Raw genomic sequence first — 25,642 nt, 5'->3', positions numbered from 1 at the left:
GGAGTAAGTATGGAAACCCAGGAGTCATGTAAGAAGTGGCATCCAGAGAGACAGGAGGAAGTGTAAATGGTCTCAGGTAAGGGAAGAAAGCAGAACATTTCAAAAACCAGTCCAAGAGTCAACAGTGCTGCCAGGAGGGCACTAAGAATGGAAAAAGGTCCATATGATTGACTAATAAAGTCATGTGGTGACTTTGGCAAGAACTAAACTCACTGAAGACTATACTTGCATGGAATTTACCAGTGCACTAATAAAGTATATCATCATTAATGAAATACAAAAAACCAATAATCCCATCAGAAAATGGTCAACTTCACTGTTAATTAAATTTTTTGTATGTATGTGAGGAAGATTAGCCCTGAGCTAACATCCGTTGCCAATCCTCCTCTTTTTTGCTGAGGAAGATTGGCTCTGGGCTAACATCTGTGCCCATCTTCCTCTACTTTATATGGAATGCCGCCACAGTATGGCTTGACAAGCAGTGCGTCGGTCTGTGCCTGGGAGCTGAACCCGCGAACCCCGGGCCGCCAAAGTGAAGCGTGAGAACTTAACCGCTATGCCACCGGGCCAGCCCCAATTTAAAATTATTAAATTGAAATATTTTTCACTTTCCTAATTGACAAAGATCTAAAAAACTGACAAAATTGAGAGTGCCTAACATTGCTAAAGGTGTATGTAAACAGGAACACATGCTTTTTGATAAAATGTTAACTGGAATATTCTTTGTGAGGGTTGGTTTTCTCTGTCTCAGATAGATATAGATATCTCCATCCTTCAATTCATTAATCCTTTGCTAAAATATATAAAGATATAATCAGATAAAAGCACAAAGATACGTGTATACAGATACTGATTACATTGTTATTTATAATAAAGAAAACTGGAAACAACTTAAATGTTCTTTAACATCAGTATGGTCTTAATTCTTTTTAGAATCATCCAAGGTAACACTCATGGGCATGAAAGGCAGCAACAACATATTACTGAGTAAATACAAAATAGCATGTAGAATATCACATTAGCATAATGTCATCCCATTCTTGAAAGTCTGTGTGTTAGGTAAACAGATTTCTAGAAGGGAGTTAACCAAAATATTAACAATGGTTATCTCTGGGTATTGGAATCTGAACACACTACATATACTTTTTATACTTGAATCATCTACAGTGATAATGTGAGATCTTTATAAACAATAACAACAACAAAATTAATTCGGGATGTAGTGAAAACCAGGAGTACAGATCAAAAGGGGCCTGGTAGTAAATGGGGCCATGTATCAAATAGATATAAGAGCTCAGAGGGAGGAATTAAAGGGTGGCTCCACTTTGAAATGGAGGAACATATACACCCTGTGTTAAGTAGATTGGGTTAAGCAGTATTTCTCAATGAAAGGCACTGATAGCGCATTGGGCAGGACAACTTTTCACTGTATTGAGTGTCTCTTGCCCAGCAAAGTAGGTGGCATACTTGGTCTCTACTCCCAAGTCTTTGTAGCAACCAAAACACTTCCACACATTTGGAAATGTCCCCTAGGCAGTTGAAAATCACTGGCCTAGGAGATTTGATCACTTCTAGTGATTTATGGTTACCACAGGAACTAATTTTAAAAACTAAGATCTCAGAATAACTATGAGAGGAAAAATGGTGGTTATGATACCTAATAAATGTTTAGATCAACAAACCATGTCACTTAAATAGTATTCCAAAGCCGTCTTCTCTGATGCTTCTGCTCTGTAAGACAGAGTTTTTATTTTGCTTTTTACATATCTTTAATAATTTCCAATCTTCTCTCTCTAATCCTTTAGCTACATATTCACAATTACAAGGATTATTTAAAAAAAAATAGGTTTAAACTTTAGTTCTTAGACATTTTATTATTTGTGGATGAAATGGCATTTAACGAAACACTGGGAATTATTTCTAATTAGTAAGTGGGGATCAAAAGAAAAGGTGCTATGGACTTTGGGAGTTAATTAAATATACTGGAATATATTAAATATACTGGAAGGATCTAGATACACAAAGTTATACTCTACTGCAGAAATTATTTCCCCTATGTCTGCTCCAGAAACATTTAATGATTAGGGACACATGGGAAAGTTGGCTTTTAGCTAAACCAAAGTGGCCAACTGTGTTGTAATATCAACAAAAATCCCTAATTCTATGCCTGTCTTAACCAATAATCATTTCCCAGCCACATTAACACCATTCCAAATTGTAATCTGGGTAAAAATTGTAGAGACTCCCATTTGTATTTTTTATCAACTCTCATAAATGTAAGCTTATAAAGATTCTATCTCGTATGGAACCATTTCAATAGAATGAAATAATACAAGAAGACGCTATAATACATGGTTACCAAGCATACTGCCAGCCACCAGGATATCGAAGAGCGTGTCTGCATAGCGACGATAATCTAATCTTGAGCCTGTAGAGTCCAGAAACTTGGCTACAGCTTCAAGGTCATCACCAGCTTCATTAAGCCCCTGGACAAGTGTATCCCTGAAGACTGTGGGTTCGAATTTCTCTTTTTCATCTAAAATAAATAAATTAAAAAATTATTCCTTTATTTACACATATTCCCAAATGTAACCACATATTTCCTATGTTCACTGTTCTTTATTGGATAGTGTGATTATTTAAACATTGGAGGACAGTTAAGTTTTTCTCCTAGATTTCCATGTCCTGGAACCTTTTGTTTAAACATTTATTCAAGCAAATAATTTATTTCTGTTTAAAAGGGGCCACAAAAATATAATAACTCTATCTAATACATAATAAAATTGATGACTGATCATTTGTGTCATTCATAGGATAGGCCAATGCAATTTACTAACCCTAACCATCTGAGAAAAATTAAAACATAACAATCAAAATTTAAAATTTTGGGGCCGGCCCAGTGGTGTAGTGATTAAGTTCTCGTGCTTCCCTTGAGCAAATGCAAAATATGAAAACATTTCAAGTTTATAGGACAAGGAAAAAATGCCATTTTCTTGACCGGCTCTGGAAAGGCCAGCTCTATTTACAAGTGTGGCTATAAAATAAACAAACTTCATCTTTAATTTACCTTTGCTACCACACCAAGATGCCTAGGTGTTAAGAAAGGACTGTATGGCGATGCATTTGCCAGACAAAAAGCTTTCTCTGTTATTAATGACTGGTGGTGCCCCAGTGTAATCAAAGGGCACACAGCTGCAGTGATATACGGCAGTGACAAACCTCGGGATCTTTCCTTCTCAATGCTAACCTAACAGCTGGCAGCCGAGAACTTCCAGTGCTGTATATCTATAAGATAAATAGCACAAGATATGAATATACGTATTGCTTACAGTCTTGAAAAGTATTGTTATATCCCCCCTCCACAATCATTCTAAATATGATGCAAGTGCATTTTTCACCATTTCAGTACGATGCTTGTTGTTTGTAAATAGCAATAGTTTTCTAGTGGAGATTTAAAACCCTCCAACTGTACCAGTTACTGCAGTCTGATTTGAAAACCGGTGCCTGCACTGCTGATGGTGTCAGTAGAGCAGGTTTCCGGAGATTCGTAACCCCTTTTACGTTGACAGGCAGCATCAAAAGAAGGAATCACTTCAAGAATATACTAGAAATCATTTTTATTTTTGCTCCTCGATCATGCCAAGATGATCTAAAGGGAAAACTCAGAGTCACTCATGATATGAATTTGACATGAAGGAATCCATAAGAAAAATTCACTGGTGTTTTTATGTCCAGCTATTAAGACATTTTTTTCTCTCTCTTTCCTGCTTTGAACTTGTGACCAGTAAGTGCTGTATTTTGTTTTGTTAAGGGTTCAAGAAATGCATTTAATTTGGAGTTATGGCCAAAGTAAGACACAGACTAAATAACCAGCATGAAAAGAGGTTAGCTTTCTGCACTTACTCAGGTGTGAATTCCGGTGGAAAAATTCTGTAATTACTGATCAGGTTCCCATTAAAAATAAAGTGAGCAAAACCACTGAATGGACAAAGCAAGGTCTTTTCCCAGATCAATAGCAAAGACATGCAGGTTTGGCTCCCAGGTGTGGACCTACGCACCGTTTATCAAGCCATGCTGTGGCAGCGCCCCACACATAAAATAGAGCAAGACAGGCATAGATGTTAGCTCAGGGCTAAACTTCCTCAACAACAACAACAAAAAAAGAAATTTTAAATTTTGTTTCATCTAAGATAGAAAAAGAAAATGATCCAGGGAGAATCACCTAAGAATAAAGGAGACTATATAAACAAATAAAATAAAGATTGAGAGGGAGGAAATAAGAAGGAACATCTCTTTTTTACTTTTTTATTGAGATATAATAGACATATAACATTATATTAGTTTCAGGTTTACAACATAATGATTCAATATTTGTATATACATTGCAAAATGATCACCACAATAAGCCCAGTTAACATCCATCACCATACATAGTTACAAATTTTTTTTCTTGTGATGAGAACTTTTAAGATCTACTCTCTTAGCAACTTTCAAATATACAATACAGTATTATTAACTATAGTCACTATGCTATACATTACGTCCCATGACCTATTTATATTATAACTGCAAGTTGTACTTTTTGATCCTCTTCACCCATTTCACCTAGCCTCATTCCCTGCCACCATGAATCTCTTCTCTGTATCTATGAGTTTGGGTTTTTTGTTTTTTAGATTCCACATATAAGTGAGATCATGTGGTATTTGTCTTTCTCTGTCTGAATTATTTCACTTAGCAGAATACCCTCAAGGCCCATCCATGTTATCACAAATGGCAAGATTTTCTTCTTTTTATGGCTGAATAATATTCCATTGTATATATATATATACACACACACCACATTTTCTTTATGTATTCATCCATTGATGGACATGTAGGTTGCTGCCATATCTTGGTTATTGCTAATAATGCTGTAATGAACATGGGGGTGTATTTATCTTTTCGAGTTAATGTTTTTGTTTTCTTCAGATAAATACCCATAAGTGGAATAGCTGGATTATATGGTAGCTCTATTTTTAATTTTTTGAGGAACCTCCATCATGTCTTCCTTAGTGGATCAGTCAATTTACATTCCCAACAGGGCACAAGGGTTCCCTTTTTTCCACATCCTCGCCAACGCTTGTTATTTCTTGGAAGGACATCTCTTTTTACAAGATAAATTATTCCAGCATACTTAAAATTTTAATATATATCATGAGCTATATGTATATATTTATAGCTTCAGAGCAGATGTTCTCAATCTTTTTGGTTTCAGGACCCCTTGACATCCTTAAAAAGTACTGAGGATTCCAAAGAGCTTTTTTGATATGGAGGCTATGTCTATGGTTATTTACTTTATAGAAATTAAAACAGAAAATTTAAAAATATTTATTAAACGAAAAAAGTTATCGAGGAGAGGCATTGTTTTACACTTTTGCAAAGCTCTTTAGCACCTGGTTTAACAGCAGACAGGTGGTTTCCCATATCTGCGGCGTGCAATCTGCTGCAATATCACACATCCTGTAGCCTCTGAAAAACTCCACTGTAAACTCATGAGAGAATGTGTGAAAGGGGCACATAATATCTTAGTACTATTATGAAAAGTTTGGACTTTGTAGAACCCCTGGAAGGGCTTCAGAGGATTTAGGGATATAGATATTCTGTAGCTTTCTATCCTCAGTGGACTCTAGAGAGATTTCTTGGGGAAGGTCAGTTTAGAGCCAGATCATGAAGAAAGTAACGATCATATACCGTTGAAAAGAAGTGATGACGACAAAGTAGAGGCCAGACGAGGCATAAAAAATGACCAGATTAAAGGTAAAGGATCTAAGATTCAATTCAAAGGACTTCACCTTTTTTTCCCCTTTACGGAGAATAAGTCTGGATGTGGGGAGAGAGGGGCAAAGGATGAACCCAAAACTTTAAAAAAAAAAAAAATCCTATCATGAATATCTTCAGAGAGATAAGTGGATATTACAACTATAAAAAAGGAGAAGGAGGAGACGGAGGAAGAGGAGAGGAGGAAGAGGAGAATGCTATAAAAAAGAGACACATTTCAGGGCCGGCCCGGTGGTGCAAGCAGTTAAGTGTGCACGCTCTGCTGTGGTGGCCTGGGGTTTGCTGGTTCGGATTCTGGGCATGCACCTACGCACCACTTGTCAAGCCACGCTGTGGTGGTGTCCCATATAAAGTAGAGGAAGATGGGCATGGATATTAGCCCCCCAAAAATAAAAGAGGAGGATTGGCAGATGTTAGCTCAGGGCAGATCTTCCTCACACACACACACACACACACAAAAAAGGACACATTTCATGAATAAGAGTCCTTGGACATGAAAAATAAAGATAGAAAAAGTTAAAATCTCAATAGACAAGTTGAAAGCAAAAGCTGAGACAATCTTTTAGAAACTAGGAAAAAAAGTCAAAGACCCAGAAAATAGGAGCAAAAAGATAAGAAAAAGGGCAGAGCAGTCAAAGGTCCAAATAATAAGTATAATAAAAAGAGAATTAAAAAACAAGAAAGGAAAGGAAAATGATTTAAAAATTTCAAGAAGGTTTTACAGAATTGAAGGACATGAGTTTCCCAATAAAGGCTGTCTGGGCATCCAGCACAAGGCTTGAAAGCAGATACACAACAAAGTGCATTCATTATCGCGAAATCTCGGAATACTGGAAATAAAGCAACTATTTTTTTTTCAGGGGCAAAAAAAAAATTACATATAAAGTGTCAAGAAGCAGAATGACATTGAATTGCTTTAACAGAAATACCAGAAACCAGAAGAAATTTCTTCAAAATTCTGAGGGAAAACGATTTTAACCTAGAATTGCGTTATTCAGCCAAACTACTAATCAAGGGTAAGAGCAAAATAAACGTATTTTGAGACAATCAATGCCCCAGTGTTTCTCATACACTCTTTTTTTTTAAAGCTATTGAAGCAGACGCTCCACTAAAACAAGAGAATATCTAGGAAGGAGGATCCCAGGAAAAAGAGAAACAATATGAGACAGGCAACAATACTCTTCAGGATAGTGGTGAGAAGACATTTCAAGCATCTCAAGTTGAGAGCTGTACAGCGGGCCTAGACAGCAACCCAAGTGGGAGAGAATTTTTCAATATAATAATATAATATGATATGATATATGGTAAGAATTCCTTCAACATAATATCATTGTCAGAATTCCTAAAGTGTTTTAAGAAGAGATTTACATAACAAAGGGAAAGGTTAGGTTGACTAGTTTTAAGGCACAGAAAACTAAGCCAAAAAAAAAAAAAAAAGATAAATTATTAAACTGTTTAAATTCAAAGATAAAATGATGTTCAGAAAAAGAAAAGTAATCAAATAACAGTTCAGCTGCAAATAGCATGTACAAAGTTACAACAACATAAACCCTGAACAGCGGTCCGGCTAAAATTGTAACATAATGAAAGGATAGAGGGGGATAGGAGGCATGCAGGTGGGTGGGGGCAGTGGAAGAGAGCCAATTCCTCCTCTTCCATAGTAGGAAGTGTGTACACAATACCTCCAACAGAAAAATCAAGAAATAGCCATATAAGCACATTATTTGACTACATGAACGTAAATATTAAAAGAAGTAGTTAAAGGGTAGAAAGAGTTTCTCTGAGGAGCAGACTTGCTGTTGTTATAACATGTCTTAGAGAACTGGTTGACTATTTAAACCACGTGCACACATGACTTTGATACAATTAAAACCTACATTTAAAAAGCAGACAGCACCTGTCTGGTTTGCACAGACTGACTACTTGTAGCGGTCTAATAGAAGGGATGGGTTGTAAGGGGTTAAGATCACAGCCTCGTAACCAGAGGAGAAGAATGGCATTCCCAGTACCAGTCAGAGTCACGCAGCCTAAGCTACCATAAAGATAGATGTAAATTAACTTGAACACGATTCGTTATGAACAAGAGATAAAAGTCCTTTTGATGCCATAAGCAAAACATTACACAGCCAAGAACATGCAAATGTTGACTGCAGAAAAAATATAATTAGAGTCTTGTTGTGCAGAGGGGGAGGAAGAGAATGGGAACTCTAGAGGAACAGATGATGAGGAGTTGGAGGAGGGGTGACAGTGACTGCGCAGAAAGAACTCACTGGCAAGCAAAGGAGAATTCACCCCCTACTCAGGGTATAGCCGAAGGGTAATTTTCCTCCCCTCAACAGAAAAAGTTTTCTTTCCTGTAATATGAGAACACGGAAGTAAAAAGATCACCAACTGTTTATTAAGTCTTGTGACCAGCTTCTAAAATCAGTTGATGCCCTCACTACAATGGCAACGTGCTTGGATGTTGACTCAGGCGGTAGAACAGACTTTCGTGATTTGAAAGTTATTAATTCAAAGCACTGGAAAATATAAGTTAGTGAGCAATAATGCATTAGGTCAAAATGATCACTTACAGCTTGGGAATCTTAAAAAGCCATGATGGCATGATAGGATTAATCACTCTTTTGTAGGCTGAAAAAAACCTTCGATCTGCTAAGATAAAGTGTCCATCCAGAGGAATACAAAATTCCCGAACAAGAAAATGGCAAGAACACTGACGGAAATTTGGGGAAACAATACGACATTTTACCCAAAGGTTCTTTTTCTTCTGAAACAACAGTACATATAATTCCTATTTCATTTGAGGACAGTCTAGCTGAAATACTAACGAAATCCTAAGAAAAATATGCCATTGCTTCCTTGAGCTTCCATTTGGCAGGTCAAACCTCCCTTGAAGTAGGAAGTATATAATTAGGGTCTCAAATTTATACTGTGTTAGTGAATCACAAATGTGACACTGAAGAATTAGTCATAATAGCCCTTATACTGCCATAGAGAAACAGGCCTATTTCTGACACTCAAATATGATGTAAGTTATCTAAATAGACTGCTTTCTCTGGGAACTTCAGTAACTGGTTAATATAGCATTTTTCCTACCTGTTAATTTAATAATAAATAACATAACCCACATCCCTTTCTGAAGGTCACTGGGGTATAATAAATGAATAAGAACTATCGTGGGTCTTCTAACTATATACACACATATATATTTACATATATATTCAAACATTTGAAGGTTTACTCAATTAGTTGCTAACACCACTTATTATAAAGCGGAGAGTGATTTAAAACCACCAGCACAGATCTGAAGTTTCAGGGAGAAACCTGAGTACATGGTGACTCCGGATGCCTGCAGTTTGGTCAATTTTTTTCTCTCCTATCTTCACTAATTTTCATCCAATTTCCCTACAAAATTCACAGGGAGGCCAGTTCAGTTATTAAATACTTTATTTAGCTAAGCATAACAATAGCTCAGGGGAGAAATCTTCATCCTTTCAGATGACCACAAGCCACACTAGAAAACATAATTTCTTTGGAGAAAATATCATAAACAAGATGTGCATATTTCATAAAGGAAAAGAGAGTCTGAAAGGAGTTCTGTAGGATGTGTCCTATCATAATGTTTAATTTTAACATTAGCAATAAGAAATGCATTTTTTTTTAAAGATTTTATTTATTTATTTTTCCCCCCCAAAGCCCCAGTAGATAGTTGTACGTCATAGCTGCACATCCTTCTAGTTGCTGTATGTGGGACGCGGCCTCAGCATGGCCGGAGAAGTGGTGTGTTGGTGAGCGCCCGGGGATCGAACCCGGGCCGCCAGTAGCGAAGCGCGTGCACTTAATCGCTAAGCCATGGGGCCGGCCCAAGAAATGCATTTTTGTACTAACTTGGCGTGGAAGAGCATTAGCTTTGTTAGGAAAGAGTTTCAAACTGAAGACAGATCTTCAGGAGACAGCCTATCAACATGACCTTGGGGCCACCCACGCCAAAGCACAATAAATCGTCAGGAGGCAATTCACTGTTATGAAGAGTAGAAAATGAGGTTGACTCCATTTTTTTTTCCAGTCAGCAATTGGGTACAAAATGGCTCAAGAGCCACTTAAATCCCCAAGAGACCTGAGTTATCTGAATCCAGATCAACTGACAAATAGTATGTAATATATTTCTCGGCAGCTCCCTCTGAGCGCTCCAGCAGCAGTAAGATGCAGGCACAATCTTGAACACCAAATGAATCAGAATCTCTAATTCTCAGAATTAGAGAAAACCTTTCCAGAAGATGGACTGTAAGGGCCAGTTTACTTGTTGAATCACGTCTGCTGCTGTGCAACACATCCTTGGGCCCTCTCTTGGCTTTTGAACTCAGTTACCGTGAATCAGCGTCACACCAATAAAGCTGCTTGAGCTGGAGATCCAGGTCTGAGATTAACATGTTCCCTGAGTGGGCATGCGATGGCAAACCTTTCTGCACCTCACAGTCAGGCATGCATTAAATATCATCACATTACTTGGCCCAACAATACCCTAACTGTAATTAGGTTTCTAAACTGTATTGTTCCTTACTGATTAAGTCCTTCTGAAATCATCTACGTCATTTTTCCCCCCCAAGATTGCTTTAAACAATGAGACAAAGAATGCATGCTGGTTGTAGCATCCTGTACTGATATCTGCTTCCAGGTTTCAATGGGGAAATGTAGTGGGGACACAATTTTTAAGACCAACATGAGCACCAAATAGAGCAAGTTTGCTCAAGCTATATGAATACTTAACTTATGAGGATGAGCCAGGGATGAACAAGATAGGAAAGGGGAGAGTGCAAGACAGAAATACTGAACAAAATTACCATTTTTAATTACTTTTAAGTTTTGAATTTTCATTTTTTAGTGGGAATGTGAAGCTTTCCAGCAGGCAGCATTTACAGTTAAATTTAGGCTTACTGCTATCTAGTGACTCCTACAAACTCTTATAACCCAAATGACCTATTGTATGGAGACTTCTTTTTTTCCTACATGACTGGACTTGTTACTTACGTAGACCAGCCCTGCAAAAGATCATCAGCTGCAGGCGCTGCCTCAATACTGGAAATGCCAAAGGCACGGGTCATCAATTCAACGAGTTAGCACTTGATGAACATTATGTGGCATTATGCTTCATAGTCAGCAACAAGGCCTTCGGAAAGATATCCAATCATCCTTCACCTTTATACATGACACTTCCTTAGATATTTTTCAGTCACTCTCCTCACTGTTAGTCAACGTAATAATTTCATGTTTCCTGTTTAAAAAAGTTTCCCTATCAAGTTTTGGCTCAACTATTCATAAATCCAAGAGGATTGTTATATAATTATGCAAAACTGATTAAATATAAAAATTTTTTAAAATATTTTTCACACAGAAAGGATGATAAGATGAACATAATCTAAAAAGAAGTCACTCACACAAATAGAAATTTTACAAGTCATCATCAAACTGGGTCTACTACTACTCTTCCCACATAGAAGACACTGGAAAATATCCCGGGTTTTAAAGATATTTAGGGCAGCAAACTTAATTTGACCTTCTAAATTCTGAAAAGGTAAAAACTCTTCAATATCTCTTTGCCTAAATTACTCTTCTCTTAGTTTTATCATCTTTGCTATCAAGACTTTCTTAAAAACAACAAAGAAAGCAAAAACCAAATACAAATGCTGATGTCAAAAATGGTAAATCTTAGGGGCTTGCCCAGCGGTGTAGTGGTCAAGTTCAAGTGCTTCGCTTTGGCGGCCTGGGGTTTGTGGGTTCGGATCGCAGGTGCAGACCTACACACCACTCATTAAGCCATGCTATGGTGGCGTCCCATGTACAAAATACAGGAAGATTGGCACGGATGTTAGCTCACGACCAATCTCCCTCACCAAAAAAAAACAAAAAAAAAAATGGTCAAGTTTATCAATCACATACCCTCACATGAGAGTAAGGCAACTTGAACAGCTAATAATTATCCTCCTTTTGTAATTAAGAACACAAAGCTCAGACAAGTTAAATGACTTGTCCAAAATCAAACACCTAAGTAACTAGCAGTTCTAAGACTTGAACGCAGAACTTCAGATTCTACATCCAGAGCTCAAGAGTAGAAGTCGTGAGGTTAGATAGAAATGGGGATAATTCTAATTCATTTCCAATCTTATATTTTGATTAGAACTTTAAACACACACATCTCCCCCCCCCACACACACACACAAACACAACACAACCTACCCCTTTTCCGAGTTTTGAACCGCTGGCCTGTTAGCACTGGCTTCTGATGCTTATTCATAAAATTTCTGAAAACAAAGAAAATAAAGATTATGCATTTCAAATAAGCAGTTCATATAAAAGTATCTAGCTAAGAAGCGTATGTTCAACCTCACCCATACTGAATATACTTTTTTGAAATGAGGTATCATTTTAACTATTGAACTAACAAAACTTTTAAAGTTTAACAATATCTAGTGTTGACAAAAGCCATAGGGAAAACAACCAGACGTCAACTTTGGCATAGGTGATGGACTCCATGCAATACTTTTGGGAAGCATTTGATGAGTATCTATAAATATTTACATGTGCATAACCTGTGGTCCAGCAATTCTAACTTTACTAGGAATTTACTCCACAGTTATACCCACACAAGTATGCAAATACACGTGTGTGTAAAAGGGCTTAGTCGTAGCATTGTTGGGCGTATAAAATAATGGAAAGTTAAATGCCCGTAAACATGAGCCTGGTTAAAGAAGTTATAAGCCGTCAAATGCAACATTATGAAGCTTTACAAAAGAATGAATTAGATCTAAATTTGCTACATTTCTGGCCTTAGCTACCTCACTGACTATGTTTCCTACATCTACCTCTCTTCCCATCACTCACTGTGCTCTGGCCACACTGGCCTTTCTTCTTTCAATGTGCCAGAGAAGGTCACCTCTCTGCTGGGAAGGATCTTTCCTGTTCAGCCATTCACCTGGCTCACTCTCTGCACTCACTCAAATGCCTCCTCCTCAGTGAGGCCTTCCCTGACCATCCCAACTAATGGGGCCCCTTGTCACTCTCTCTCTCTCTCTCTCCTTACCTAGCTGTATTTGTCTTCATAGTCCTTAGCCGTCCCTGCCATTTTATTATTATCTGCGTGCCTATGGTCTATTTCCCCCTAAGAGTGTAACTTCCATGTAGGTAGGGTCTTTGTAGTTTTACTCAATACTGTATCTTTAGCACTTAAAACAATACCCAGTAAAGAGTAAGCACTTAATAAATAATTGTCAAATAAGCTGTTGCACTGATATGGAAAGACGTTCAAGTCATATTGTTAATGGAAAAAAACAAGTTGAACAAAAGAGTGTAAAGCATAATTTTTTTGGTTAAAAGAGGGTATATACAATATTTGCTTCTCTATGCAAGGTAAATTTAAGAAATATACAAGAAACCGTTAGCAGGTTTTTCATTTGTTTACCTCAGAGGATGGGGATTTGGGTATTTTATAGTCTTCTACTGGATTTAATATACAATTAAAAATATAATAAATTATCTTTGAAAAACCTGCTCTACAAGACCTTTTAAAAATTGAGAATAAGCTTGCAGACATAAATATTATAATCTGAAAACATGTCTAGATTGCCTAAATTACAAAGACCAAACAATTAAGATAATGTCAAGCAAATTATTTAATTACCTCTCAAAGTTTTTTAAAATTATGATTTGAAAATGTCTAATTTTCTCCATTACACAATTAAACAATCAAGGAAATTTGCAGTATTCAAGTAAATTATTTAATTATGTCACAAAGTTTTCAAAAGAAATCCTTGAGAACAAAAAAAAATTATTATTCAATTTATGTACCAAAACTTTCTCCCCACCCCATGAAAGAGAAACTTCTATCATAGAAAGAAACTTCACATAGAAAGCTTCTGTTTATCACTGAAAACTTTAATCATAATTTAAAAAGTTAAACTAATTAAAAATAATGAACACAAAAAGTAATTTCTTTTATGGTGTAAGTGGAGAGAATTTTTATCAATCCTATAAAATAAAGTCAACTTAATACACCATGCTTTGAGATACAAAGGTGACCAAGCTGGATTCCATGCCCTCAAGGAGCACAGAGCCCAGCAGAGATAAAATCATTTACAACACAATGTGAGATGTGAACAGCAGTACAGAGCTGGAACAAGCGCAGAGCAAATGATTGATGGCTGTGTGCGTATGGGGCAGCAGCTACATATTGAAATAGTTACCAATGCAATAAACTTAATCAATGAAATCTCATTTCATTTGACAGATGCTGGAAATCGAGCTTCTAATGCATTATTTATAGTCACTGCAAAGCTCTTTCGTTCAGAAATTTCCCTGCTGGCATTTTCAACAGGTTCTACCTTGGATCAGCAAACATTTCACTGGGGCACAAGTAATGAATGTGTGTGTGTGTGTGTGTTGTCCTTATCACTTCCACACCTCTCAAAACACAACAAGTATCATATAAAATGTTTTCTTGTGTTAGCAAAGAAAAATACCTGTTAAAGGGTTTGGGTCTCGTACCAAGATACAAAAACAAAAATGGAGTCCAAGTAGCCTGAAACTTGTCGAGTAGATAAACACGCAAGGAAGGAGTTACTCTTTGCCAAAGACGTTTTTACTTTGGAATTAATAAAAAATATTTTAAAAGTGTGAGCGCTTTCTAAAAGTTTTATTTTAGGGTCCGGAATATAAACACATAGAAGTCCTTAACTAACTCTATGTTTGCACTTTGTTTCAATTTTCTGCTAATGGAGAATTACCAGCAAACACAGCCTACCTACGAGAGAATTACTCTCTTTTAAAAACCTTTAGCTCCGTTTAGACTTTCTTCAGTTCTAAACACAAAAGTGTGTTTCTTCACAGCCTCGTTACGTGGGCTTATTTTTCACACAACCTCAATATAGTCTATGTGGAAAATAACATAACATGTAAACATAAAAAGGTATGCGAAGATTTTGATGTACACAACACCAAAAATTCAAACAAACAAACAGAGCCTCACCTACCTGTACTGAAAGACTAAATGAAGATAATCTGTTCACCAAAGTCGCTGTCATTTAGCTGTTACTATTTGGAGCACAGGCCTGGCTTCCCTCTATATTTAGCTCTCTGTGCTACATTATAATCTGCTCCAGTGAGGGTCAGCCTTTATAAGGCACTCACTGAAGCCCTCGCCGAAGAGAGGCAAGGGCACTTGGAATAAGAAACTGTGCTAGATTCAACCTGGGACAGCAAAAAAGAACAACAAAGACAATTCTATTAAGCCAATGTCAAAAGCTTTCTTTTATTAGATTGCATTACAATTTACAACTTGAAATCAACTAACCGAAAATACACAAATTAAAAAAAAAATTCAGAGCTTAACAGAATCCTTGAAGACAACTTCGTCTGGGATACAACTTATACATCATGATGATTTGGCTTCCATTCAAAAAACTATACGCCACAGTACAGTACACAGTATTTTGTCTACACATACAAAATAAGCTTGTGTCCCACCAAAATGGAAAAGCTCCATGGCTTAAAACGGTATTAAAAAATATTGTATGTAAAATGGTAAAACAAAATGGATTTAAGTATTTCACACGTCACCTAAGAGATTAAATTTCTTGGACCTTCCACTAGGTAAAAGAAAACTATCAAAATACTAAAATGATCCAATCAATCAAAAATTAGAAACCAGATACTCTATTAATGAATTTTTTGAATAAATTTCTATTTAAGATTAAATTGAAATATTTTAATTGAAAGATTTTTAGGTCTAACATATTAGATAAATTTTACCCCATTTCACTCTCTTCATCTTCTAACTGTCTCTGTGTCCTTTGCAGGTTCCACTCCCTTACTCCCAACCAGACTCTGGGCCCAGGTGTGACAATGGGCCAAAAGCACGGATGGGCCTCAGGGCAACTGTATACTAATTCCGCCAGCGGTCCAGCCCACCTTGAGTACAAGACTGACAGCTTGCATGTTGTCTTGCCTGGTATTCTTCTTTCTCTTCGTTTTGGAAAGAATCTGATCTACCAGAGAAAGACATCTTCTAGATGTCCCTATAAGAGGATGACTTCTCAACTAGTAATCCAAAGGTTTGGTCTGATACTCTGTTCTTGACTGTTCTTCTGGTCTGGCTCATCCTTGAACTATGATAACCTGTCTCGTAACATGTTAGACTACTAATATACGCCATACATATAATAACTATGCTATTCAAACAACTTCAACTTTATGAACATGTATACTCTAAAGCAAGGTCACAATCTTTTTCTATAAAGGGACAGAAAGAATTTTAGGGTCTGTGAGCCACATGGTCTCTGTTTCAACTACTCAATTCTGCTGTTATAGCCTAAAAGCAGCCATAGACAATATGTAAACAAGTGGTTATGGCTGTATTTCAATAAAACTTTATTTACAAAACAAGCGGTAGATCAGACTGGGCCCCAGGTCGTAGTTTGCCAACCCCCGTTCTAGAGCAACATATCCAATAGAACTGTCTGTGATGGCGGAAACGTTCTATATCAGCACTGTCTTATATGGTGGCTACTAGACACGTGTGGCTATTGAGCACTCGAAACGTGGCTAGTGTAAATGAGGAACTAAATATTTAATTTTATTTAATTTTCATTAATTAAAATAGAAATAGTCAACGTGCCTCGTGGCTATCATGTTGGGCAACCAAGTTCTAAAGCATTCCTTATGGCCCAACACACTTAAACTTGATAAAAAGGTGAAAATACTTCCAAAGAATAGGGATTTTTAAATTAATGTTTCTCAAATAAAATAGCTCTGAGGAGCATTTTGCCCAAATTTCAAAACCATGTGGCTACAGCAGGAAAGAAAAGAAAAAGTACTAAACTTCAAAGGGAAAGTTTCTGTGTGCAGTCAATATTACTTAAGACAGTAGGGCAAAAAAGACTTTCAATTATAAGTTAATAAAAATTATAGGGCAACAATATTATCCCCAAAGCATAAAGTGTTTCATAAAGCTACAATAACACTAGCACACAAAACTCACAACATAATTGAGCCACTTGACTGCAACATTCTCATAAAGTACTTTGTTTCGTAGCAAGTTTCAAGAATGACCTTTTATTCTATATTTCAAACGAGTGAAATAATTTATCATTAAAAGAGCAAACTAAAAATTGCCAATAATTGTAAACTATTCTCCTTTCCATGAAAGCTAAAACTTCAAGAACAAACATCATAAAATCCTTACAGAAAGTTGTCATATCCAGTAATCATTGGGTTAATAGCATCGAAGCATCATTCTCTCAAAAGAAGCAAAAATAATTAAATGCCTAAAAGTTTAAATTATTAACACTCTAAAGCAATAAACCAAATATATGCCTATAATAACACTATACAATTTGTTGCCCAAAATAACATTAGCTTGTTTAATATCCTTACCATGATTTTGTAACAAACAACCTCTCTCTAATCAAAATCACCCAGCCTCTACAAAAAGTTTCATTATAGCTCCTAGTGAATTCTATGTTAAGTTTTGGTGTTTATAATAAATGAAAAAAACATTAAAAATTTAAAATAACAAATAGCCTACCTATAAAAGAAAAATGTTTCTAAATAAAATCAAATATTCCTCTCTTTAATACAAAAATATTACTCCTATATTCATATCCCTTCATTCTTATCCTTAATGGCATAAAAGAACAAAAATATCTTCCTTAAAAAGCACGAGGGGTCGGCCCCGTGGCTTAGTGGTTAAGTGCGCGCGCTTCGCCACTGGCGGCCCGGTTGGGATCTGGGCGCGCACCGACGCACCACTTGTCTGGCCATGCTGAGGCCGCGTCCCACATACAGCACCTAGAGGGATGTGCAACTATGACGTACAACTATCTACTGGGGCTTTGGGGAGAAAAAGGAGGAGGATTGGCAATAGATGTTAGCTCAGGGCCGGTCTTCCTCAGCAAAAAGAGGAGGATTGGCATGGATGTTAGCTCAGGGCTGACCTTCCTCACACACACCCAAAAAAAAGCATGCAACTTAATAACAGCTCTCACCTCAAAAATTTACAACTATATTTTCCAGTGAAGGACTTGAATGGTAGAAACTTAAATTGTGCAAACCAACTACCTTATAAGGAAAGAAAGATCAAAGCCCAAAGGAACTGTGTTATGAAAAAACAAGAGCACTAAGAGTTAACTGTGTTCATTTATATTTTCCTTAAGAAGATATAACATCCCCATGATAAAATTTTCATTACAACATTTCCAAAACTACTTCACATCTTAAAATTGCTAATATACCTATCTTATTTCTGAATGTTGATTTTTTGCTTCCCTTTCAATAAAAATGGAAATATTCCAAAAATTACATTTTAAGTATCACTGTACAATCTCTACATAGAAATAAATTAAGACAATTATATAATGTCACTTATTTCATCTCAATGAATTTATTTTCAAAATCTTTCAAGAAGTATAAATTAACTCCTAAAATACTTTCACTCTACTTATCAATTCAAACCCTCTAGTTAATGTAATCTCTGACAAGTCCCCTAGGGCCTGCACATTCTCTTCGCCGGGCCCTGCCACTTTCCCCAGATGGAATCTCTCCCACATTCTTCCCTTCCCCCAACAACTGATCAGGCTCATTCAACTTTCCAGATGGTCTAATCTTGCTGATGTCACTCTTATGTCTCTCAACACTCTGAAAGACACAAACACACATACACTACACACATTGTAGCATACTTTGGCTTTTAGAAAACCTATCCCTCAAATATAATGTTTCAGGGTATTTTGATAGCAAAATGCCCTAAAATCTCTGTTCTAGATAAGACCCGCAGAACTTTGTCTACAAGACAACAGGACTGTGATAACGACTGCATACCTACAATATTTCAAATTGTAAATTCTGAGAATTTAGAGGAAATGGTGGCCTAAAACAAAAAAATATCCAATGATTAAATGTCTAGCTGTGGTTTAAATATATTTATTAATTTATCAAGTATTTTTGGGGTGCTTATTGTGTGTCAGGCATTGTACTAGAGCAGTGGTCTCACTTCAGGGTAATTTTGTCCCCCCAGGGGACATTTGGCAATGTTTGGAGACGTTTTTCATTGTCATGCTGGAGGGGGGGGAGTGCCAGTGGAATCTAGTGAGTAGAGGCCAGGGATGCTGCTAAACAATCTACAATGCACAGGACAGCCCCCACAACAAAGGGTTATCCGATCCAAAATTTCAATAGTGCCAAGGCTGGAAAACCCTGCACTAAAAAGGAAACAATGATGAGCAAAACCGGAGATATAGTCCTTGCTCTCTAGAGTTGAAAATTGTACACACAGGTCTAAACACACCAGAGCAACAACCAGGTAGATATTTCCTTGCATGACTTGTTTCTGTTTGTCAAACATTCCTGTTAAGTCTAGAGAAACAAATTTATCACTGAACAGCTTGTCATAGCTAAAATCAAAAGATTAGATACAAAATAAATGCTTCCCGCAGTCTTTGATACTAATAGATGTATTTCCACATGGAAAATTTTACATCCTCTGACACTCAGGGGGAGGGCGGAGGATAGGGAACAAAGTAGGATTTGAGGAGGGAGGGAGGAAAAGAAGAGGCTGAGCACCAGCAGACAAACTCTGCCTGCTTTCGGATATCGTAGTAGTGAGAATAACAAGACAACATGGAAAAGAGAAACTTGAAAGTGCAACATATGACTGAAAATCACAATTGCTTAATTTTTAGCACTTGGAGAAAACAATGATATGCTAAGTAAGAAACAGCAAAAAACAAATCTATATACATACATGCTATGATCTTAGCTCCATAAAATACACTAGCACGCAACAGCGGTCAACGTGAGCAGTGGGTTCAAGGGGGATTTTATTTCTCTTATTTTACTTATCTTTCTTTTCTATATTATAAGTACATATAACTTGTATAATTAGAAAATTGTATATGTTTAAATGAAAAATCTTCAGCCTCTTCTGAAGTGTAAACCAATTCCAAAAGCATCACAAGTAATATTTGTGCATAAAAAGAAATATGCCACAGGATCTAAATATCATTTCCTACTAAAAGAAACCAAAGTTTCTTGGATAAATGGCTGATTCCAAGGTTGCAGAAGGGAAGATTCAATGTAATCCTGGGACATCTGTGTCAGAAACTATGGAATTGCTTAAAAAAAAGATCAAAATAGATCAGATGACATAAGAAACACCTTGAGGACAATTCCACTGGCATAATCTGATAACCTGGGACAATTCGAGCACCAAAATAATTAAGGACAGCAATGGAAATAATTCAGTGAATAAAACCAAAGTCCACAGGTCCATACTCATCACATTCATTTCAGAGAAAGCAACTTATCAGTGCACAAGGGAAAGGGAAATAATTGGGCAGAAGGGAAAGGTTTTTCTTCCAGTAGAATGCCAACTAATAAATAGAGAAGGAAACATGGAGTTAGAAAACCACTCTTTTGCAATCATTGTACCAAAAATTGATTCATGCAAGAATCATCAATGTATGCTAAATGTACCCTGACGTGTGTGTGCGTGCGTGTGTGTGTGTGTGTGTGTGTAGAGCTGCTTGATGATCAACAGGATATTTACATAGCCTCAAAGCATCTTCATATAAATTACAAAAGGAAAAATAGTAACTGCATAGTGGAGAAACAAGATAACACCTTAACCAAGAGACAACACATATCACATGTCTCTACATATGAGGATAGGATACCGTTTATGTGGTATTCCAAACAAAAACACATGACCTGAATCTAATCATGAGGAAACAAATGCATATGTAGGGACATTCTCCAAAACTGGCCTGTATTCTTAAAAAATGCCAGTCTCTTTAAAAAACCCCGAAGATCAAAGAACTGTTGCAGATTAAAGAAGAACCAAAAGACATCACCAAATGCAGTATGGAATCTTGGAGTGAATGCTCTACTGGGGAAAAAAACCACACACAAACATACACACACACACACACACACGACATTATTGGGACAATTGATGAAGTTGGAGTATAGACTACAGTGGTATAAGTATGGTATCTATGTTAATTCACTGAATTTTATTATTGAACTGTGGTTCTGTAAGAAAAGTGTCTTCTTCCTAGGAAATACACACTGAAGTAATAAGGGGCACAGCGTATGCAACCTACTCTCAAATGTTTCAGAAATAAAAGTGAACATGTATGTACAGATATAGAACTATGGAGTGAAGGCAAACACTGGAAGTCATACATATTTTGGGGAATGAAGTGGGGCAAGGAGAATAATTAAGGGAGCTGAAAAAGCCCAGGAACCTGAACAACACATGGATTTTGTATTTTCTGGGACTACTTAGAAATAAAGCTTGCTACAGCCAGAGATACCATAACTTTCCAAATCCTTCAGAATTTGCTTATGTGTGAAGGAGGAAATAACCCTGCTGTACTTATTGCACCTTAAAAACAAACCTCAATTCTTGAGGTTTAATAAGCATTATAATGCTCATAATACATTGCTCTGGTTAATATATTTCCTTGTATTTGACTGTCCTGTGTATAAGAAGATATTAAAAAAAAATGCCCTTACTGCTACATCAGAAGAGGGGGTTCTTTTTCCTGCTGCACACATAGACTACACAAAATCCTTGGCAATAAGGAGCTATGACCTGCTTAACCACGCCCTGCACTATGTATATTATTCTTGCCATGGAACTATTCTTCCGCATTACAGTCTTGATGGAGGAGAGATTCAGAAGTATATAAAATGAAACTATTATTAAAGATCATCATCATGGAAAAAATAAAGTCAATAGTGAAAAAAAATGTGCACATACACAAAATAAGATGTGAGATTTTTAAAGATAAGAAGTTCTAACTTCTACTAATTCAAAACAAATACCTAAAGGCAAAATTATGACTCTTGAACAGAAAAAGTTTTTAAAATTTTTAAATAGCTCATTATTTTTCTTATACATTTAAAAAATATTTATCAAAGCAAAACATATAAGTACAAAATGTTATATAGTAACTTAATTGATTAAAAACCATATGTTCCAGGGGCTGGCCCGGTGGCGCGAGTGGTTAAGTGCCCGCGCTCCGCCAGTTCGGATCCCGGGCGTGCACCGACGCACCGCTTGTCAGGCCATGCTGTGGTGGCCTCCCATATAAAGTAGAGGATGATGGGCACGGGTGTTAGCCCAGGGCCAGTCTTCCTCAGTGAAAAAAGAGGAGGATTGGCAGATGTTAGCACAGGGCTGATCTCCTCACAAGAAAAAAAACCAAACAAACATATATTCCAGAATTTATCCATCAAATTAATTTCTTCCTTCAGTACATAACTATGAATTAAACTAATAATGCTGTCATTAATCAAAACTCCTTTTGATTAACGTTTTTATGAACCCCTTCTTTTATATATTGTTCAAAGGCAATGAATGTACTTCTCAAGAAGCAATTTAAAACATTTATTAATCAATTGAATTATCAACAAAGTAAATATAAAATCTCACAAGGTGATGATTTGGAAGGTCCATATCTACCAGGATATATTTTAATGTTATCCATTATGTTTGCTTATCTCATTAATATATACTCATATATTTTATATATTATAATGCATACCACTTGATTACTTGATAAAAGTGTGAAAAAATTAATACTTGCTGCAGAGAAAATAATTCCTTAAAAATCACTGTTTATAAAATGAACCCATCGTGTAAATTGTCAAAAATTTAAGGAAAAATTGGGAAAAAGATGGAGAAAAAGTATCTATAATTCTAAGTTTTATAGTAGTGGCCACTGTATACATTTTAACATAGTGCATAATCTTCCATTCTGTTTTTTGGGGGCATACATACAGAAAAAATTTTTTAAATCCAATTCTATCATCTTTCTAATATTATGACAAAGTACAACTTGAAAAAGAATTTCTTGCATTAGAACTTGTACTTATGTGACTTGATTCAGTGACAACCTCTAGTATCTTTATTTTAAAAGTCATGTGTTCTAATGCATCACTTTAGGAAAATCAGAAGCCTCTCCTGGAGAGGGAAATGTCTTTTGAAATTTATTAATCATATTATAGTTTTAAGCTTAGAGAAAACACGATGGTCTGTCTATATTATTTTATTTTAATTGGCTCTATAAACTACTAATACACTCATGGCAAAAAACTAACACAGTTTAAAGGGTTTGAAGTGAAAAATAAAGTCCACTTCCCAACCTTTCACTCCTGATCTCATGTCCATGGAGTGGAGTCCCATTCCACGGAAAAAGAAAATTTAATCTTTTAACATTGTCTCATGTATCCTTTCAGAAAATGTCTACGCATATATGACAATAAATACACATACGTGTGTGTGTGTGCATATACAGAAAATGAACATTTATGTTGGGCACCAAATATGTGCCAGACCATGTGCTATCAAACAATCCATAAATTCATCAATTGTAATAAATGTACCATTCTAGTGGAGGATGATGATAATGGGGGAGGCTATGCGCGTGTAGGGGCAAAGGGTTTATGGGAAATCTCTGTACTTTCCTCTCTATTTTGCTGTGAACCTAAAACTGCTCTAAAAAAAAAAGTCTTTTAAAAAAAATCAGCAGGGAGTGCTGTCAAATGCAGACAGTAAGTCAGTTTATTAAGGCTGATTCCGTGTCAGACACAAAACTGATGGGAGTGTTTATGAATATTAGATCAAATGGGAAGTTAGAATTATTAGATCATATGGGAAGTTAAAAGTTATTATGACCACAGGGACTACAGTGTGTCCTCTCAGCATTTTAATCAAGGAGGAGAGGAAAATAGAATCTTCTGGAAAAAAAATAACACCCTAGACTGGTAACTAGTGGGAGAATTTTGCTTTGGAGCAACTGCTTAAAAAACACAGTAGTGGACCTTCAGGAAGCTCAAAGGTGGTGGTGGGCAGTCCAAACATTTCCTCACTTATGAGGTCTCTCAACCATGACACTCCTGCCCCCATCCTCCCAAGAGGGGACCTGCCCAAGCCTCTCTAGCAGATGAAGCTTTACTTGAAGGGTTGCAGCCCAAAAAAGTTACCATACACATCCCTATTTCACATGAGGAGAGCATGAACTGGATAGAAATGCCAAAGCCATTTAGGCATTTTAGCCAAAGCCATTTACCCATTTAGGACTTAATAGGACACAGCACACTGACGATATGGGACTATACTACCTGACACAATTTTATAGGAGTAGACCACACAAACTCACATTAAAAGAGGAAAAAAAAAAACAACTAGTGCAGAGCTACAAACTCTCTCAAGTACGTATACTTTTTTAAAAGGTTCATACATGTAGAAAACCATTCATTTGTATTCATTTACCAAACATGTGTCTGGTACTAGTCAACAGAGACACAGCAGGGACCAATCAGACAAGCTGCATGGTGCTCACTTTCTAGCAGGTGGAGGTTTGACCCAAGCACAGCACAAAAAACCTAGCAGTGTGAGTTAACAAGGATTACGGGGCTCTAGTATGTTAAAGTACATCACGTGATGCCTTTGAGTTGCAGCTGTGTTTACTAATGTTTTAATAATTAAATGTGTTTTTTACTTTTTAACTTATAACTGATATCCATGAGAGATGGAACACTTTGAAAACCACGGACCTGAAGCCAGACCCTGATCTAACAGTCCAATAAGGCTCTCAGATGTCACACCACTGCATGCAGTCATGCATCCCATTCTAACATGGGTGATACAGCAGAGACCAAAGCAGAAAACTCCCTGCCCATCAGGAGCTGACACACAGAGAACAGGCAGGGCCAGAATCTGATCAACTCAGTCTCCATTTAGTGCACTTTCCAAACAGCCAACTGAAGATGTTGCAGCGTCTTGGGTGATTATTTATGTGATTCTTGAAGGAGGCTTTTTTCATTATTTGGCTCATAGATTTTATGGCTTAGAATTAGATGGAGTGAAGCATAAATATTAATTTTAACGTCTAGTTCAGCACTTGGATAAATTGAATTAGCATATGTTACCTCCAAAATGCCAAATAGTTTTCCATGGAGCTCTATTTAGGAAAAAAACATTATCTTTAGTGAGAGGATTTAACAAAAACCCTGCCTCTTAGGGACATGTAAATAGTAGGAAATTTATGGCACCATGGTTTCTAGTACTACAGGAGCCAGTTATCAAATTGTTTCCTGCAGAGGCTGAACTCTAACAAAAACACAGTCTTCACACTCCTAAACACCAATGCTACATCCCTTTCCTCTAGCCAGCAGTTTCCTCTGTACCATCAACTTGGGGTTCTCCTTCCTGTTTATAATAACGCCATTCTATTACCTTGTATACTAAGAAAAACAGATGTGATGTTCTTCTTTTTTCTTAGAAATGATCACAAATCCAGGAAGCCGTTGAAGCTAGTTTGAAAAGCATTAAAGTCTTTTGTGTGAATATATAAAAAGAAGAGGATAGCAAAATATCATAAAACTGCACACCCCATAGTGGCATATTATGTATTCCCTATAGTGCTAAGAGTTAGTATCTCTTATTATTACTCACCTCTGCCCAGTGGTTTTTTTTGAGATTTATTTAGACATCCTCAAAAATAACAGTACACCTAACAATTATTTTTTAAAAGTCTTCATCTAACATAAAAATAAGTTGCAATATGAAAAGAGAAAACATAATTCTACATCTTTCACAGATTGAAGTTATTATTGCTTTCCTACTAAAATATTACTTCCATAATTAAGAGAATTAAAGATAGCCAAAGGAGTACACTATCCTTAATATTAATGTAGGGCATTATTCTTTCTTATATGTTATCATTACATTGTTTTCTTTTTTGACATAAACTAAAAAACAAACAGA

At 36.5% G+C, this 25,642-nt stretch overlaps 1 protein-coding gene across 1 annotated transcript in view; it reads right to left on the bottom strand.

Moving 5' to 3' along the window:
• The window catches only part of BZW2 (basic leucine zipper and W2 domains 2), a 62,768-nt gene that overhangs the window by 28,927 nt on the left and 8,199 nt on the right, over positions 1-25,642 (bottom strand). The window contains exons 2-3 of the mRNA XM_004431414.3: positions 12,052-12,116; positions 2,360-2,536 (exon numbers count right to left, since the gene is read on the bottom strand). Coding sequence (XP_004431471.1) covers positions 2,360-2,536; positions 12,052-12,109 — 235 coding nt within the window. The 5' untranslated portion in view covers positions 12,110-12,116. The remainder of the gene's footprint in view (positions 1-2,359; positions 2,537-12,051; positions 12,117-25,642) is intronic.

Source organism: Ceratotherium simum, chromosome 1, assembly GCF_057802395.1.
Source record: "Ceratotherium simum simum isolate JZ-2026a chromosome 1, ASM5780239v1, whole genome shotgun sequence".
NCBI lineage: Eukaryota > Metazoa > Chordata > Mammalia > Perissodactyla > Rhinocerotidae > Ceratotherium > Ceratotherium simum.
The sequence above is the reverse complement of the archived record's forward strand: the minus strand, read 5'-3'. Positions and strand labels throughout refer to the sequence as shown.